At 36.8% G+C, this 14,427-nt stretch overlaps 1 protein-coding gene across 10 annotated transcripts in view; it reads left to right on the forward strand.

The window, feature by feature from the left end:
- FRY (FRY microtubule binding protein) overlaps positions 1-14,427 on the forward strand; it is a 433,556-nt gene that overhangs the window by 252,343 nt on the left and 166,786 nt on the right. For 9 of the 10 annotated variants that reach the window (XM_045069583.1, XM_045069582.1, XM_045069576.1 and 6 more), the window contains 4 exons: positions 6,458-6,597; positions 10,560-10,650; positions 10,872-10,951; positions 11,068-11,148. In XM_045069583.1, the coding sequence (XP_044925518.1) occupies positions 6,458-6,597; positions 10,560-10,650; positions 10,872-10,951; positions 11,068-11,148 (392 nt within the window). The remainder of the gene's footprint in view (positions 1-6,457; positions 6,598-10,559; positions 10,651-10,871; positions 10,952-11,067; positions 11,149-14,427) is intronic. The other variant, XM_045069585.1, reaches the window with a different exon arrangement.

Genomic DNA, 14,427 nt, shown 5'->3' on the forward strand with positions numbered 1-14,427 from the left:
AGCAAGTATAATAAAATGCTTATGAAAAAATTAATGCCTTACCTACAGCATAATGGACAGTCTCTTTTAGCCTATTTATACATAAAATGCCAAAATAAACATCAAGAAACCTTTGCAAAGTACATTGAGCATCCCCCCTCTATCCCCCCAGAAAGAAAACACCAGCATGAAATAGATCTGTGATTCTGTACGGTTCATCTCCTCAGGCTGCCCAGTACCTAGCTCATCTATGATGGAAGAATATGATCATTTAAATGCAACAAGAACATCTTTGTAAATGGGCCTGCCCCCTTTCAACAGCAGCACAGAGCTAGAATTCATCTCACCATTGGCTCTGCTTCCCGTAAATGAAGGAGTTGAGTAACCAAGAAGCCAGCTAGACCTTCCTCCCTTCCTGAGCTTTGAGGGCCAGGTCTTTGCAAATTCCACCCTTCCTTCCTGAAAGCCTGGACTCAAAAGGGCAGTAACAGAGAGATGGAAAAAACACACACATCCACCCCATCCTGACCTTTCATCTCTTCTAAGATGGTCTCAGTGTATTTGCCATGGAAAGTATGTCCAGTAGATAGAAAGCGAGAACGGCTTCGAGATGCCTTTAATGGGTAGAAAAAATGATTACGGCTGAGGTTTTATGAACGCTCCTGACGTTCCCTACGGAGCCTCTGGGTTACACCTAAGTAGGTGTAATTAGCTAAATATTGTGTGCTCTACCCAGCGATGATTAAGGGATAGACATAGGTTTAGATTGCATTTATGGATCCGTAGTAAATAACAAAAGCATGTAAATATCCCACACAAGTGTTTTTTAATTAAACTTTTGTGAATAGCTACAGAAAATGTGCAAAGATAGTACAGATAGTTATCATGTTTCTCGCACTCAGTTTCTTTTACTAACACCTTTCATTACCATGTGTATTTGTCACGCCTAAGAAGCCAACATTGGTACATTATTAGCAACTAAATTCTGTATTTGCATTTTGTTTCTTTTTCCCAAACATCTCCTTTCAGTTCCAGGATACCTTCTAACATACCACATTATATTTAGTCATCATGTCTCATCCAGACTTACACAAGTATTTTTAAATTACTGAAATATTAGAGTGGATGGTTGGGGATTTTATTACATATGCGATAATTAAGACAGAATTAACCCATAGTGAAGAACTCTGAATTCTGATTTTTTTCCCTTCTGGGAGGAATCCCCTTCATTTCCCAATTCAAAATATGAGATGAGATGGTGGTGATTGGAGAAGTATCCTTTCTTACGCTGGGGTAACTTTAGAAAGAACCTGCAAATTACCCCTGGAACATGCCATTAGTTTGCTTTCCTCCCCAAATTTCCCACTGTTGTATCCACAGGAACAGAGAGAGAATATGTTGTGGCTGTGAATATTACAGTGTGTGGGGGGAGGGCTATTTTAAAAAATAATAATAATAATTTTTCAATTAAAAAATAACAACTACTGGTGATTTTGTTCCCAGGGCAGGCAGAATGCAATAGCCTATTTATTTCTGAACTGATATTAAACGATAGCTAAAGATAGTGTATAATTTTGTGTATGTCCATATAACCACAATCATAAGAGAGAGCAAGAAATAAGGTTCTCAAGAAAGAGAATCTGAGGAAGAACGCATAATCGTTGTGTTCAATCTTAGAGCTGCTTTTAAAGCTAACAGTGGAAAGTCCCCTTGACACGAAGCACTTCAGCTCCCCTTGCTCTAGTTTCCTTTATAAAAAGAAGTTAAGCCTCTCCAGCTTAACTAGAGAAACATTTTGAGTTAACTAAGGTTTTCCATTTCTTCTGCCACCTCCCTGCTCAAGCCATGATCACTGTGTGCCTGGATCTGTGGCAATGACCTCTTTCAGTTCAGGGGTGTGTGTGTGTGCGCGCGGGTGGGTGTGCACGCGCGCTCCTAACCACCCTTGTTGGCAAACCTCTTTGGTCCAACCTACACATCACTGCTGAATTAAACCTCCTCAACGTGTCAGTGGGCTTATTTTCCTATTCAGAAGTCTTTAGAAGCTTCTCATTTTCTAGAGAAGAAAACTGAAATTCTTCAGACTAGCATTAAGTACGTGCTATGATTTAGTTTTACATCAAGATTTTCAGCAGTCTTTTTCTTTACTCTGGTATACCAGAGTCCCTACACCAACCAAATATTTCTTCTTTCAGTTCACTCAAAACTTTCACTAAATTAATCACTGTAATTATTATGAACAAACAATTATTTTGTACCTTAATCACTATAGGCTTTCTGCCTTTGAGTCTTTGCTTAGTTTTTAACTTGGCTCTTATCTAGTATTTCTACCCTTCCTACAAAAGGCGCAGGTAAAAATCCTACCTTCATGTCTCTTTAACTCCCACCCACTTCTCCCTCTAGTGATCTCTCTGTCCTGAGGATTCTTGATTTACATGTGCACTCTCAGTATGTCGGTATATCTCCTCCTAGTTATCTTTTCTGGATATGCACACTTATGTAGTGTCTGCACTGAATTGGAATGCTACCAATTAAATGATTATTTAATTCTTCTTCCACTTAACATATTATGGACATTTTCATGTCATTAAATATTTTTTTAAAGATTTTATTTATTTATTTGACAGAGAGAGATCACAAGTAGATGGAGAGCAGGCAGAGGGAGGGGGAAGCAGGCTCCCTGCTGAGCAGAGAGCCCGATGTGGGGCTTGATCCCAGGACCCTGAGATCATGACCTGCGCCGAAGGCAGTGGCTCAACCCACTGAGCCATCCAGGTGCCCCCATTAAATATTTTTGAACTGTGATTTTTAATAGTTTCAGAGGTCATCTACATCACATTCCACATTGTATTAAAGCATTTTCACATAGTTAGACATTTAAAGTGTTCCCATTTTTTATGTAATAGGTAATGTTTTCCTCAACAATCTTACCTCTAATTGTGTATTTGACATAAATTCCTAAGAATGGGCTTACCACGAATGCCATTTATGAGGTTCTTGATTTGCATTTCCAAATTTCCTTCCAGATAGGTTAGGCCAACTTTTTTTTACGGATCGGTTGTGTTTGAACATGCCTTTTTAAACACTGTCTCATCTGCCCTGGGGGTTATCATTTGCTTGTGAGAAGTTTTGTGAATTCATGTTTGTGAATGAGGTAGTTACAACGTTTCTCATTGTAGGTTTACATGTTCTGTTTATAAGGCCTTAATCAGAGAGGTGTCTGCCAGTATTTTCTCTGGGTCTACAAACTGTCTTTTCATCACTTTCTTGACAGTATCTTTCTAAAAGCAGAAGCTCTTAATTTTTATTACTGAAGTATTGTTCACACACAGTGTTACAGTAGTTCCTGGTAAAGAGCATAGTGATTCTACAAGTTTATACACTCTGTTGGGCTCACCACAGTGTAGCTCCCATCCGTCACTGGGCTACACCATCACAGCATCATTGCCTTGATTCCCTATGCTGTGCCTTTCATCGCCATGACTTTTTCATTGCATAGCTGAAGTCTGTGGCTCCCACTCCCTTCACCCATTTTGCTTATCCCCTTAGCCCCGCCCCTCTGGCAGCCATCAGTTTATTCTCTGTATTTATGGGTCTGTTCTCCTTTTTGTTTGTTCTGTTTTGTTTTGCAGATTCCACACATAAATGAAATCATAGGGTATTTGCCTTTTTCAGTTTGACTTATTTTATTTAGCACCATACTCTCTAGGTCTATGCATGTTGTTGCAAATAGCAATATTTCATTCTCTTTTATCTTTTATGGCTGAATAATATTCCATTGTATATATATATACACACATACTGTATCTTCTGTATCCATTCATCTGTGGGTGGACACTTGGGTTGCTTTCGTATTCTGGAGGCTGCATCAACTTACATTCCTACCCACAGTGCATGAGGTGTTCCCCTTTGGACACATACTCACCGACACTTATTATTTCTTGTCTTTTTGATTCTAGAAATTCTGACACATATAAGGTATTATCTTATAGTAGTTCTGATTTGCATTTCCTTGATAGTTAGTGATATTGTGTGATTCATGTGTCTGTTTGCCATCTGTTTGTCTTCTGTAGAAAAAAAAAATATCTGCTTAGGACCTCTGTCCATTTTTAATTGGATTATTTGGGGGAGTTTTTGGTGTTGAGGTGTGTAATTTTTTAAAATATATTTTGTGTATTAACTCCTTATCAGATATGTCACTTGCAAATACCTTCTCCCACTCAGTAGGTTGCCTTCTCATTTAGTTGATGGTTTCCTTCACTATGCAGAAGCTTTTAATTTTGGTTTAGTCCCACTAATTTATTTTTGCTTTTGTTTCCTTTGCCTGACGAGACATATCTAGAAAAACGTTGTTACAGCTGATGTTAGAGAAATTATTGTCTTGTGTTTTATTCTAGAAGTTTATGGTTTTCTATCTCACTTTTCGGTGTCTTTAATCTAATTTGAGTTTATTTATGTGTGAGAAAGTATAATGAAGTGGTCCAGTTTCATTCTTTTGTGTATAGCTTTCCGATTTTCCCAACACCAGCACCATTTGTTGAGGAGACTGTCTTTTCCCCATCTTGTATTCCTGCATCCCTTGTTATTGATTAATTGACCATATATTGTGCGTTTATTTCTGAGCTCTCTTTTCTGTTCCCTTGATCTATGTGTCTTTTTTTGTGCCAGTACTGAACTGCTTTGATTACTAGAGCTTTGTAATATATCTTCACACCTGGGATTGTGATAATCTTCGGTTTTGTTCTTCTTTTTCAAGATTGTTTTGGCCATTCAGGGTCTTTGGAGGTTCACAAATTTTAGGGTTATTTATTCTAATTCGGTTAAAAATACTGTTGATATTTTGATGAGAATTGCTTTGAATCTGTAGATTGCTTTGGGTAGTATGGATGTTGTAACAATATTATTTCTTCCAATCCATGATTGTTTTCTTCAATTTCTTTTGTCCGCATCTTAATAGTTAAAAGAGTTGAGGTTACCTCCTTGGTTAAAATTATTCCTAGGTACTTTATTCTGTTTGGTGCAACTGTAAATGGAATTGTTTTCATAATTTCTCTTTCTGCTACTTCGTTACTAGGGTATAGAAATGCAGCTGATTTCTGTGTATTAATTTTGTATCCTGTGACTTTGCTGAATTCATTTATTGCTTCTAATAGTTTTTTGGCAGAGTCTTCAGATACTATGTATAGTATCATATCATCTGCAAATAGTGACAACGTTACTTCTTTCATACCAATTTGGATACCTTTTATTCCTTTTTCTTATCTGATTGCTGTGGCTAGGACTTGCAGTACTGTGTTGAATAAAAGTGATAACAGTGGACATCCTTGCCTTGTTCCTGATTTTAATGGAAAAGCTCTCAGTTTTTCACCATTGAGTACTATGTTATCTATAGGTTTTTCATGTATGGCCTTTATTATGTTGAGGTGTGTTCCCTCTAAACTTGCTTTATTGAGCATTTTTAACATAAACAATGTTGAATTTTGTCAAGTTCTTTTTCTGCATCTACTGAGATGATTGTATGACTTTATATCCTTCATTTGGTTAATATGATGTATCACATTGGTTAGTTTGTAAATAGTGAACCGTCCTTGATTGAACCATCCCCAGAACAGAAGCTTTTAATTTTGATGATGTTCAGTATCAAATTGTCATGGAATTTGCTCTTAGTGTCTTACCTAAGAAATCCTCAGCTAGTCCAGAGTCACAAAGATTTTCTCCTGTGTTTTCTTGAGAAGTTTTATAGTTTTAAGTTTTTATAGTATGATTCTTTAATTTTTTCACATGGTATGAGATATCAATTGGGATTCATTTTCTCATGGTAATTAATAAAAGATGCAAATTTTTCCAGATAAGGAAATTAAAATAAAAACTCATCTATCAAAGATATGTTTGTTGTGTAAAAAAGAGAGAAGTAGTTTGCCTTTAAGGTGATACACAGGAAATTATTGCTACTAGTTTATGTCTTCAGTCTAATTTGGGGCATTACTCAGATGAGTAGATGAATGATTATCATCAGAAAACCATACCTTATATTACCACTGGAGTTGTTTGGGAGCTAGATTTTTTTTTATTTCACTTAAGTGACTAATGTAATTGTGTTCATTAATATATTTATTTATACAACAAGCATTTTTGAGAGTTAAGGAATACAAAACACTACACTTCTTGGATAGTGTGGGAAATGATTTCTCTGCAGTCCATGAACAACCTGTATGCAATTAACATCCAATTTCTAGAATGAAAGGAAGTCAACGTAATTAACTTTCTTGAACCACAAAATTATAATAACATAAGAAACATCTGTCAACATGGAGAGATTTTGGGGGCTCTTGGGAATGTACTAATAAAGATTATTAAAGGAAAGATTGGATAAGTAAGAAGATTTTGTGAATATCCTTGAAGTTATTTGTGAAATGAAAAGTTTCTCAGTAATTGGCAGGGCCACCAAAGCCTTTTTATCACCTGTTTTTCTCTGTAGGTCATCAGCTCAATGAGCTCCCTTTCTGAGTACTGCCTGCCTTCCATTCTGCGTACATTATTTGACTGGTATAAAAGGCAAAATGGCATTGAGGATGAATCACATGAATACAGACCAAGAACAAGCAATAAATCAAAAAGGTATATTTCTTTTGTGTAGGAATTATGAGGTTCCTTCCTTCCTTCCTTCCTTCCTTCCAGAAACATAAGTCAAAATGGGATTTATGCATCATCTAAATCTGCCTGTCTGCACATGGATACCTAGCAGGTGCTGCAGGGGACAGGGCAGGGGCAGCTGTCTAGCTAGCAGTGGGAGTACTAGTCACTGTCACTTGTCACAGGTTGAAAAGATCTACTTAGCCTTATTTTGACATTGGTGAGGCAGGTGTAAAGGGCCCTAGGTTACCCTCTTGTCTGCTTTTTTCCTGAGCTCTTTCTCCTCCAGTGTATACCTAAAAGCAGAAGGGCTGTTGCAGGCCCTGCGTGATGCTCTCTCGTCCTTGCTAGTATCCTTGAGTGCCCAGGGTGCCTGTGTGGGGAGGAGGTGGGGCGGGACATCAGCAGTAGGCCTGGAGCTGCCACAAATTAACCCTGTGACTTTGGACAACTCACCATCTCTCTATACTTTAGTGTTTTTGCGAGGAAAAACAGGGAAGTCAGGTTGCATCATCTCAAACTTCCCTTGCAGCTGAGAATTTTGTTTATTCTATGCTGCCCTTCTCTTATGGATTTGAAAAGTGGAACTTGCTGCTACAGAAACACTTTAACAACCATAAAATTTAAGACTCATGTACTGTCAAATGAATGGGCATCCCCCAAAAGTTAATGTAAATATAAGTAATTTCATGTTTGAAATATAAGTAAATATAAGAAAGTTTGCTATATTTACCTTTTAAAAATATTTTAAAAACAGACTTCTCTGTATGAATCGATTATGCATTTTTAAGGAGAAGTAAACTGAAATGAATTATTCAGAAAATAAGACATTAATTACTTCTTGTGAGTGATTTATCTCTTTCATTTCTCTTGACACTTCTAATACATTTTTTAAAATACCCACTTCTCAGTGTTATGGAATGAATTACATTTCATCCACACTTGTAATTTCATTTTATAATATGCTTGAGTTTATGCAAGATTGAGTCCTTTATTTATCATCTTGTTTGGGAGAGAAATTAATAGGTTTTCATGTTGAATCATTTCTTAGTTGAAGAGAGGGAATTTTCTTGTGATATAATTTACGTGTGGCAAAATTCATTCTTTTAAAGTGTGTAGTTCTGTGTTTTTAGTATATTCACAAGGTTGTACAGCCATCACTACTAACTCCAGAACATTTTATCTCCCCAAAAAGAAACCCTATTCTAATTAACAGTCTCTTCTTACAAATATTTTTGATGTATATAATTTTAAAGGTAAAATCTTAATTCTGAGTCTGAAAATGGTTCAGAATGTATGATCAGTAAGCTAATTGTATCAGGGGCACCTGAGTGGCTCAGTTGGTTAAGTATCTGACTTTCACTCAGGTCATGGTCTTAGGGTCCTGGGATCGAGTTCATGTATGACTTCATGCTCAGCAGGGAAATCTGCTTGTCTTTGTTCTGCTGCTCCCCTGCTTGTGCTCCTTCTCTCTCTCAAATAAATAAATAAATAAAATCTTTAATTAACTAATGGTATCATTTTATTATCCTTCTCATATGACATGTTAGTTTATAAACAGATAATAAACTTTTCTTGGGAGTGAGGAATGGAGCCATTTTAGTGAGTTGAATTGAGTTTTAGTGTTGTCTGTTTTGTCAAGTTTTTGGTTACTAAAACTGGATTATTTATTAACTAATTTCTTTATGGATTGGAAAATAATATTTTAAAAGTCATGTTACTGATTGTTTTGAGGAGATCAGAGTAATTGCCAAGATCAAATACGGCATCAGGACAGAGAAATTCCGCTTAGCAGCATTTAATCAACATTTGGAGGTACAAATAAGAATGTTTGGGAGAAAGCCAAAAGATAAGTGTGTCCAGAGCAGGATGTAGGTGATGATGCAAGTTTCTGTTACTAGAAGCAAAAAAAAGAGGAACTTTGGAGGAAGCATAAGCAACTGAAAACAGTTAAATGTGACAGATGTGTACTAGGGTAACGATTTCTAAGATTAGTACAACATCAACATTTTGACGGCCAAATAAATTTGTCGAATGCTGCTGGCTCCTGGCAGTTAGACCTCAAACCAGCAATAAAGTTGAATTCATTATTGGAAAAGTATAGGTCTTATTTTTATATGAAAGCATAAATTGACTTATTAAAAAGAATCAGGGGTTTAAAGTTTTTCTCCCTGCCAAGAACTGCTTCCTCAAGGTCCTCTGGCCCCTTTAAAAGGCTCTTGTTGGCCATCCAACACAACAAGTTTCTGTCTACTGCCGCTGGCCATCTTTGAAAGCTCTCCTTCCTTTCAGTCTTCAAACTTCTTATTTACTTATTCCATGATATAATCTCTAGGTCACACTTGTGAATGTTCTCTTTTCTTAATACAATTCCATGTGTTTTCTGCTCCTCCAGCTGGCAGAAGCTCTTAACGGTTCTAATGGGTCTTGAAAGACTGCAGATAGATGATTTGGGCCAGTGCTCTTTTTCTTGGCAGGACGAGTCACAGTGATCCTGAATGAATGAGTTCCTACCCTGTCCATACATTTCTCCTTGAGAGTTACAGTTACAGCCTCCCTTGTTAACCTATTCTGTCATCCACCAGCCTTCATTTGACTTGCTCAAAGTTTCAGAGCTTCTCCAGAAGTTCAAACATCACCTACCTTTCTTCTCATTCCCATTGACTGAAGGGTAAAGCATTCGATATTTAAAATGTTCTTGATTTATTTTAAACATACCTGCCTGACAAGCCCAAATCTGGTCATCCTTTCTCATAGCTTTTCCTTACTATGCAAGCATTGAGCAGTTCCGTGTTCAAGAGACTATGTTAAATACAGTAAATGCTTTATCTTGTTTAGTACTCAAGCAGACCTTTCTGTAATTATTATTATTATTCCCATTTTGTAAATGCAGAGATTACTGGTAGATAGAAGAGGCATCATTTTAATCCAGGACTGTTCCACACCAAAGCCAGGGCTCTTAGCCACAGTTCTGTGCTAGGGTCTCGGCAATCATGTCATTCGTCTTTCTTGGTTCAATTCCAAATTAGCCCTCAATGAATACGTTAGAGAAGCAGAAACTGGGGGTTGGGCTGGGGGTGGACAGACATTTCTGTCCTGCCAACGCTAATTCTGCTCCCTAACCTTTGAGTGAGTTCAAATGACTCCACTTTGCCTCTCCCTACCTCTTCTTCCACCTGTTTTATGACCATTCTCTCTCCCACTGCCCCCTCACTTCTTCATTCATAAATCTCAAGTGACAGAAGGTCAAGAGGAAAGAGGCATGGAAACCAAAAAAGAATAGTGATTTCTAACCTTTCTCCACCCTCTGTAGTCCTGCTGTAGCTGATAATCCCATTTTGTCCTTACAGTTTCCTGCATTGTGTAGCTTCTTTCCCAGGAGTTTCTCAATCTCCACCTCTGTTATGGCAGCCCTGCCCTAGGTCTCTCTCCATTCTACAGATGATAAAATTCCAGAAAGTTACCTTAGAGAAGTCCATGGAATGACACCGGGGTGGCTCAGTCAGTTAAGTGTCTGCCCTCAGGTCAGATCATGATCCCAGAGTCCTGGGATAGAATCCTTCTTCAGGCTGCCTGATCAGTGGGGAGCCCGCTCTCCCTCTGCCCCTCCCCTTGCCTGTGCTCTCTCTCTCACCTTCTCTCTCTCAAATAAAATCTTTATAAAAATAAATGAAGAAAGAAAGGTCCATTGAATCCATTGAGATCCACAAGTAGCTATTCAAGCTGACATGGTTGAAAAGTTGAAATTTGAAGTAAAAATTCTGGTCCAATGTGAGTTCCCTACCCCTCACTGATAACAAGAAGCGTTAGCCTATATTTACCACTGTAATTTCGTAATAGAAGAATTGGTTTGCAGTCCATTGGGAATGCGCCTTGATGTCTGGTGAATTGTATCACTTCCTGAGTATCTTCAATGACACTGAATGTGAATATTTTAAATTTTACAGTGATGAACAACAACGAGATTATTTAATGGAAAGACGGGACCTCGCCATTGATTTTATTTTTTCTTTAGTATTAATAGAAGTTTTGAAACAGGTAGGTCAGGAATTTAATGTTCCTTTTAGATAAGATTTATCTAAAAACTACTTACGTTTTTAAAATCTGTTTTAAATTGTTGGTGAATTTCAGATACTGGGTCATGTGAATTATGTTTATTGACTGCTAGAGGCCATATAGTTTCCAGAAGTACTGTTACTGATTTGATCTTTAATATTCCCTTCCAAGTTTAGAGCTATCTTTTTCTTTTTTCTTTTCAGATTCCACTTCATCCTGTAATAGACAGTCTAATACATGATGTTATTAACTTGGCTTTCAAGCACTTTAAGTACAAAGAAGGGTAAAGTAATTTCTCTCCTTAGAATTTTGAAGAAGTTGGGTACTTAAATCTAAAACAAGTGTGCTCTTTTTAGATGACGGGGGAACCCTTCACTTGTCTCATCATATCTTATTTAGGTACCTTGGTCCTAACACTGGCAATATGCACATTGTGGCCGACCTGTATGCGGAAGTCATCGGCGTGTTGGCACAAGCTAAGTAAGTGAACGTCAGTCCTTTACCATAAGAACTTGAGTGCCTCTTCTACCTCAGTCCAGCCCCACTCTCAGGAAAGGACTGTGTGTGAGCTCGCAGAGAGCTAGGCTTCTTTTTGCGATGGCGCCATGTCTCTGAAACTGACTAAAACTCCCTCAAGGCAAGTACAAAGTCTGTTTTCAGTCGTTTTCTCTAGCATCTGTTTTATCTGGCAGTTGGGTCAGGACCTACCTGGAGTCCATGAGTTTCAGACTACTGCATCAAAGAAGGAAGTGGACTAACCCAATTACTTTTTCTCTCTGCCCTAATATTCCAAAGACATTTATCAGTTTTAGAAGTTTTGTTTTATATATTCCATGAGCGAGTAGTTACGATATATATCATCTGTGAATGGGAAAATTCCATTCTAGAATGTCCCTCTACTATAGACCTTACTTAATTCAGCTGAGCTAAAAATGTCCCAGACTCTGTCATGGAAACAAGTCGGGGGAAAATTCTCATTGCTAAATTTATCTGGCCCCATAACACTACTTTAGCAGGCTAGAACAAAGTGATGTTAGACTATTAGCAATAAACTACTTCTCCAAAAATGATGTCACACCTTATTCACCCATCTTCATCTTATTTAACCCTGAGGCAAATCAAGCAAAATCCTGAATGCCGAGATTAGGCAAAATGAGCCAGAGACAAAATATGAATCCAGGCCAGGAGGTGAGCTTAGAACAACAGTGATACCCTGATGCTTGTGAAATGCAATCCTCAGAAAGAGATTTTTATCAACAAGAGATGGAATTTCCTAACTTAATAGCATGGAAATACCCAGTTTATCCAAAAACAAAATTTTATAAAAAGTATTTACTTAGCAACCTTACCTAGCGAAAAGGTTCAAGAACTCAGGAAACATACCCCCCCAAATTCTTCAGTGTGACTTATTTAACCTGGTTTATCTAGTCATCTCAACTATATATTTTTTCTAACATGTAAAACATCAGTGTTAGGTGGGAGAGAGGTAGGGACACTGATGCCAGTGAGAAATATCAAGGTCAAAGACTAGCAGCAACAGAGAGAAAGAAAAAGTAGTCAAAGCCTACATAAGAACTAAACTACAGAGTTATCTGGGCCATTTTGCATGAGATTATGTTGACTTTTTTTTGCAGCCCATTGTCATAATTGTGGTTCATGAGCCATCAAGGAAAAAAAACCCAATACATCCTTTTCTGTTACAACTGAATATAAAATTTTGGCATTTTGAAGGGAGAAGCTTCAATTACCTAGCAAGTTGATTCACATGTATCAAACCCATTTCTAGAAAAGATTGTAAAAATAAGTTATTGATATGTTTTTGGCTCATTTGTGTTAAACCCTCAAAATCTCAGCATATTCCTGTGTAATTCCTTCTGCAATTATCCCAGCCCAAGTCTCTTATATTATCATTTGGAAAATTTAATTTGCTAAAAATGGCTTTTTGTGTTTTTCTTAGTTGTTGTGAACTATGCGTGACAACATTGGTTACTGTAGATTAGCTTCCTTAGCAGTAGTGATGTTGATTGTGAATGAACTGAGAAACAATGTTATAACTAAGCCACATTCTAAGGTTATAGGAATTTCTATATTAGGTCAGATTTATATGATCCACCAAGCCAGTGTTCTTTTGCCGCCAACCATGGCTTGTTTTAATTTCCATGATGTCAATATTTGTCCTAATTCTTACCCAGCAATAGCTGGGTATGTGAAATGTCTCAATTTGGACAATGCTCCCGTACTTGCCAGTCATAAGAGAATCCCTTGGTCAGTGTCTTTTTATGGTAACTTCAGTAGTGTATAGTAATCACAGTGATATATTCTCAACCAGTCAATGTATAGGTAACCTTTATTAATAGTACAATCCTGTGTCATAATCCAAATTATCACATTGTTTCCTTTTTGTGAATATGCCAGAAACATTACTTTGTCATTACCATAGAAAAGTACTGTTTACTTTGTTCTCAGTGGAGGAAAAATGATGTATGCTTATCTAGTACAGGGTGGTTATCTTTTTTTTTTAATAAACTTGAGTAATATAGCAATTCTAATTTTAGACTTTAGATCTAGCTCCCAGTGGTAATGCATATGAAATATTTTCTTCTTTATGACTTTAGTTATTAATGCTTAATTTTAGTCTTTAAGTTTTAGCGAAATCACTATTTTTTACTTACTAATGATAATGCACTTAATTCCTGTCATAGAGGGAAAAAATTTTTGCTATTTAGTGATTATCACCCAAAGCGTTGACTTTCTGAAAGTCAGTTGAGTTAAAGTTTGACTTTTTTAGGTTAAGTTTTTTTGGTTAAAATCTGATATATTTATTTAAATAGTGATAATGGCCTCTAAGATTCATAGATTTCAAAATTACTTTCTCTTTATACAGTATAATCATAATGTATTTATTCTTAAACTCTCACTTCTATAGTATGTATGAATCATTTTAAAGCAGTTTTTTTTTCCCATATGGATGTTCTAGTATTTCAAAGACCGAGTAATCATTGAGTTACTGTATTTACTAAAGGCACAGTCATTAAAAACGAATTAATTTTTCCCTAAAATTACTTTACAGAAAAATAGATTTTAAGTGCAAATAGATTTTGGGATACTTCTAATGCTAAAATAGTATGTTTATGTCATCTGGGACTTTTAAAAGTAAAAGACAGCCATATTTATTCTTCATTGAAAAATAAACAGACTGTCAGCCACCCACTCCTGAGACTGTTGACCTAGTAAGTTATACAAGTAACCTGCCCCCTCCTACTGCTCCTGGTTTTAGTCCTGGATTAGGGATAGAAAACAAACTTTCCTAAGTATCATATGGTCTTTAAGACAGTATAATTCTAACCTATAAGATTACTTTTTCCTTTCAAGCTTTCACATTTCAAAATTAAAATCCTTGGTAAGTTTTTTAGTGTTTGGGAATAACTTGAATAAAAATACAATCTTTAAAAATCCAGTTGAGAATTAATAGATTTATATAATCTTGATTAAAAATGTTCCTTCCATTGTTTTGCACGCCATTTCTGCCTCCCACCCTTTATCATTGCCTAAAGACTCAGCCTTTACCCCAGCTCAAATCCCCAGAAATCTCTACTAATTTTCCAGCTGGAAAGAGCCCTTTCATTCTCCTATGCCCTGGATCCTTTTTAAGTGTGTTAGTCTCATAAAGGCAATGTGAAATATGAGAAAGTGATTTGGCCTGACCATTCCACCTCCCGGAAAGATCAGTGAGATTCCAGCAAAGGGTCAGGCAGTGGC

The sequence above is a fragment of the Mustela putorius genome, unplaced genomic scaffold, assembly GCF_011764305.1.
Source record: "Mustela putorius furo isolate JIRA1106 unplaced genomic scaffold, ASM1176430v1.1 tig00003942_pilon_pilon_pilon, whole genome shotgun sequence".
In the NCBI taxonomy this organism is placed as follows: Eukaryota; Metazoa; Chordata; class Mammalia; order Carnivora; family Mustelidae; genus Mustela; species Mustela putorius.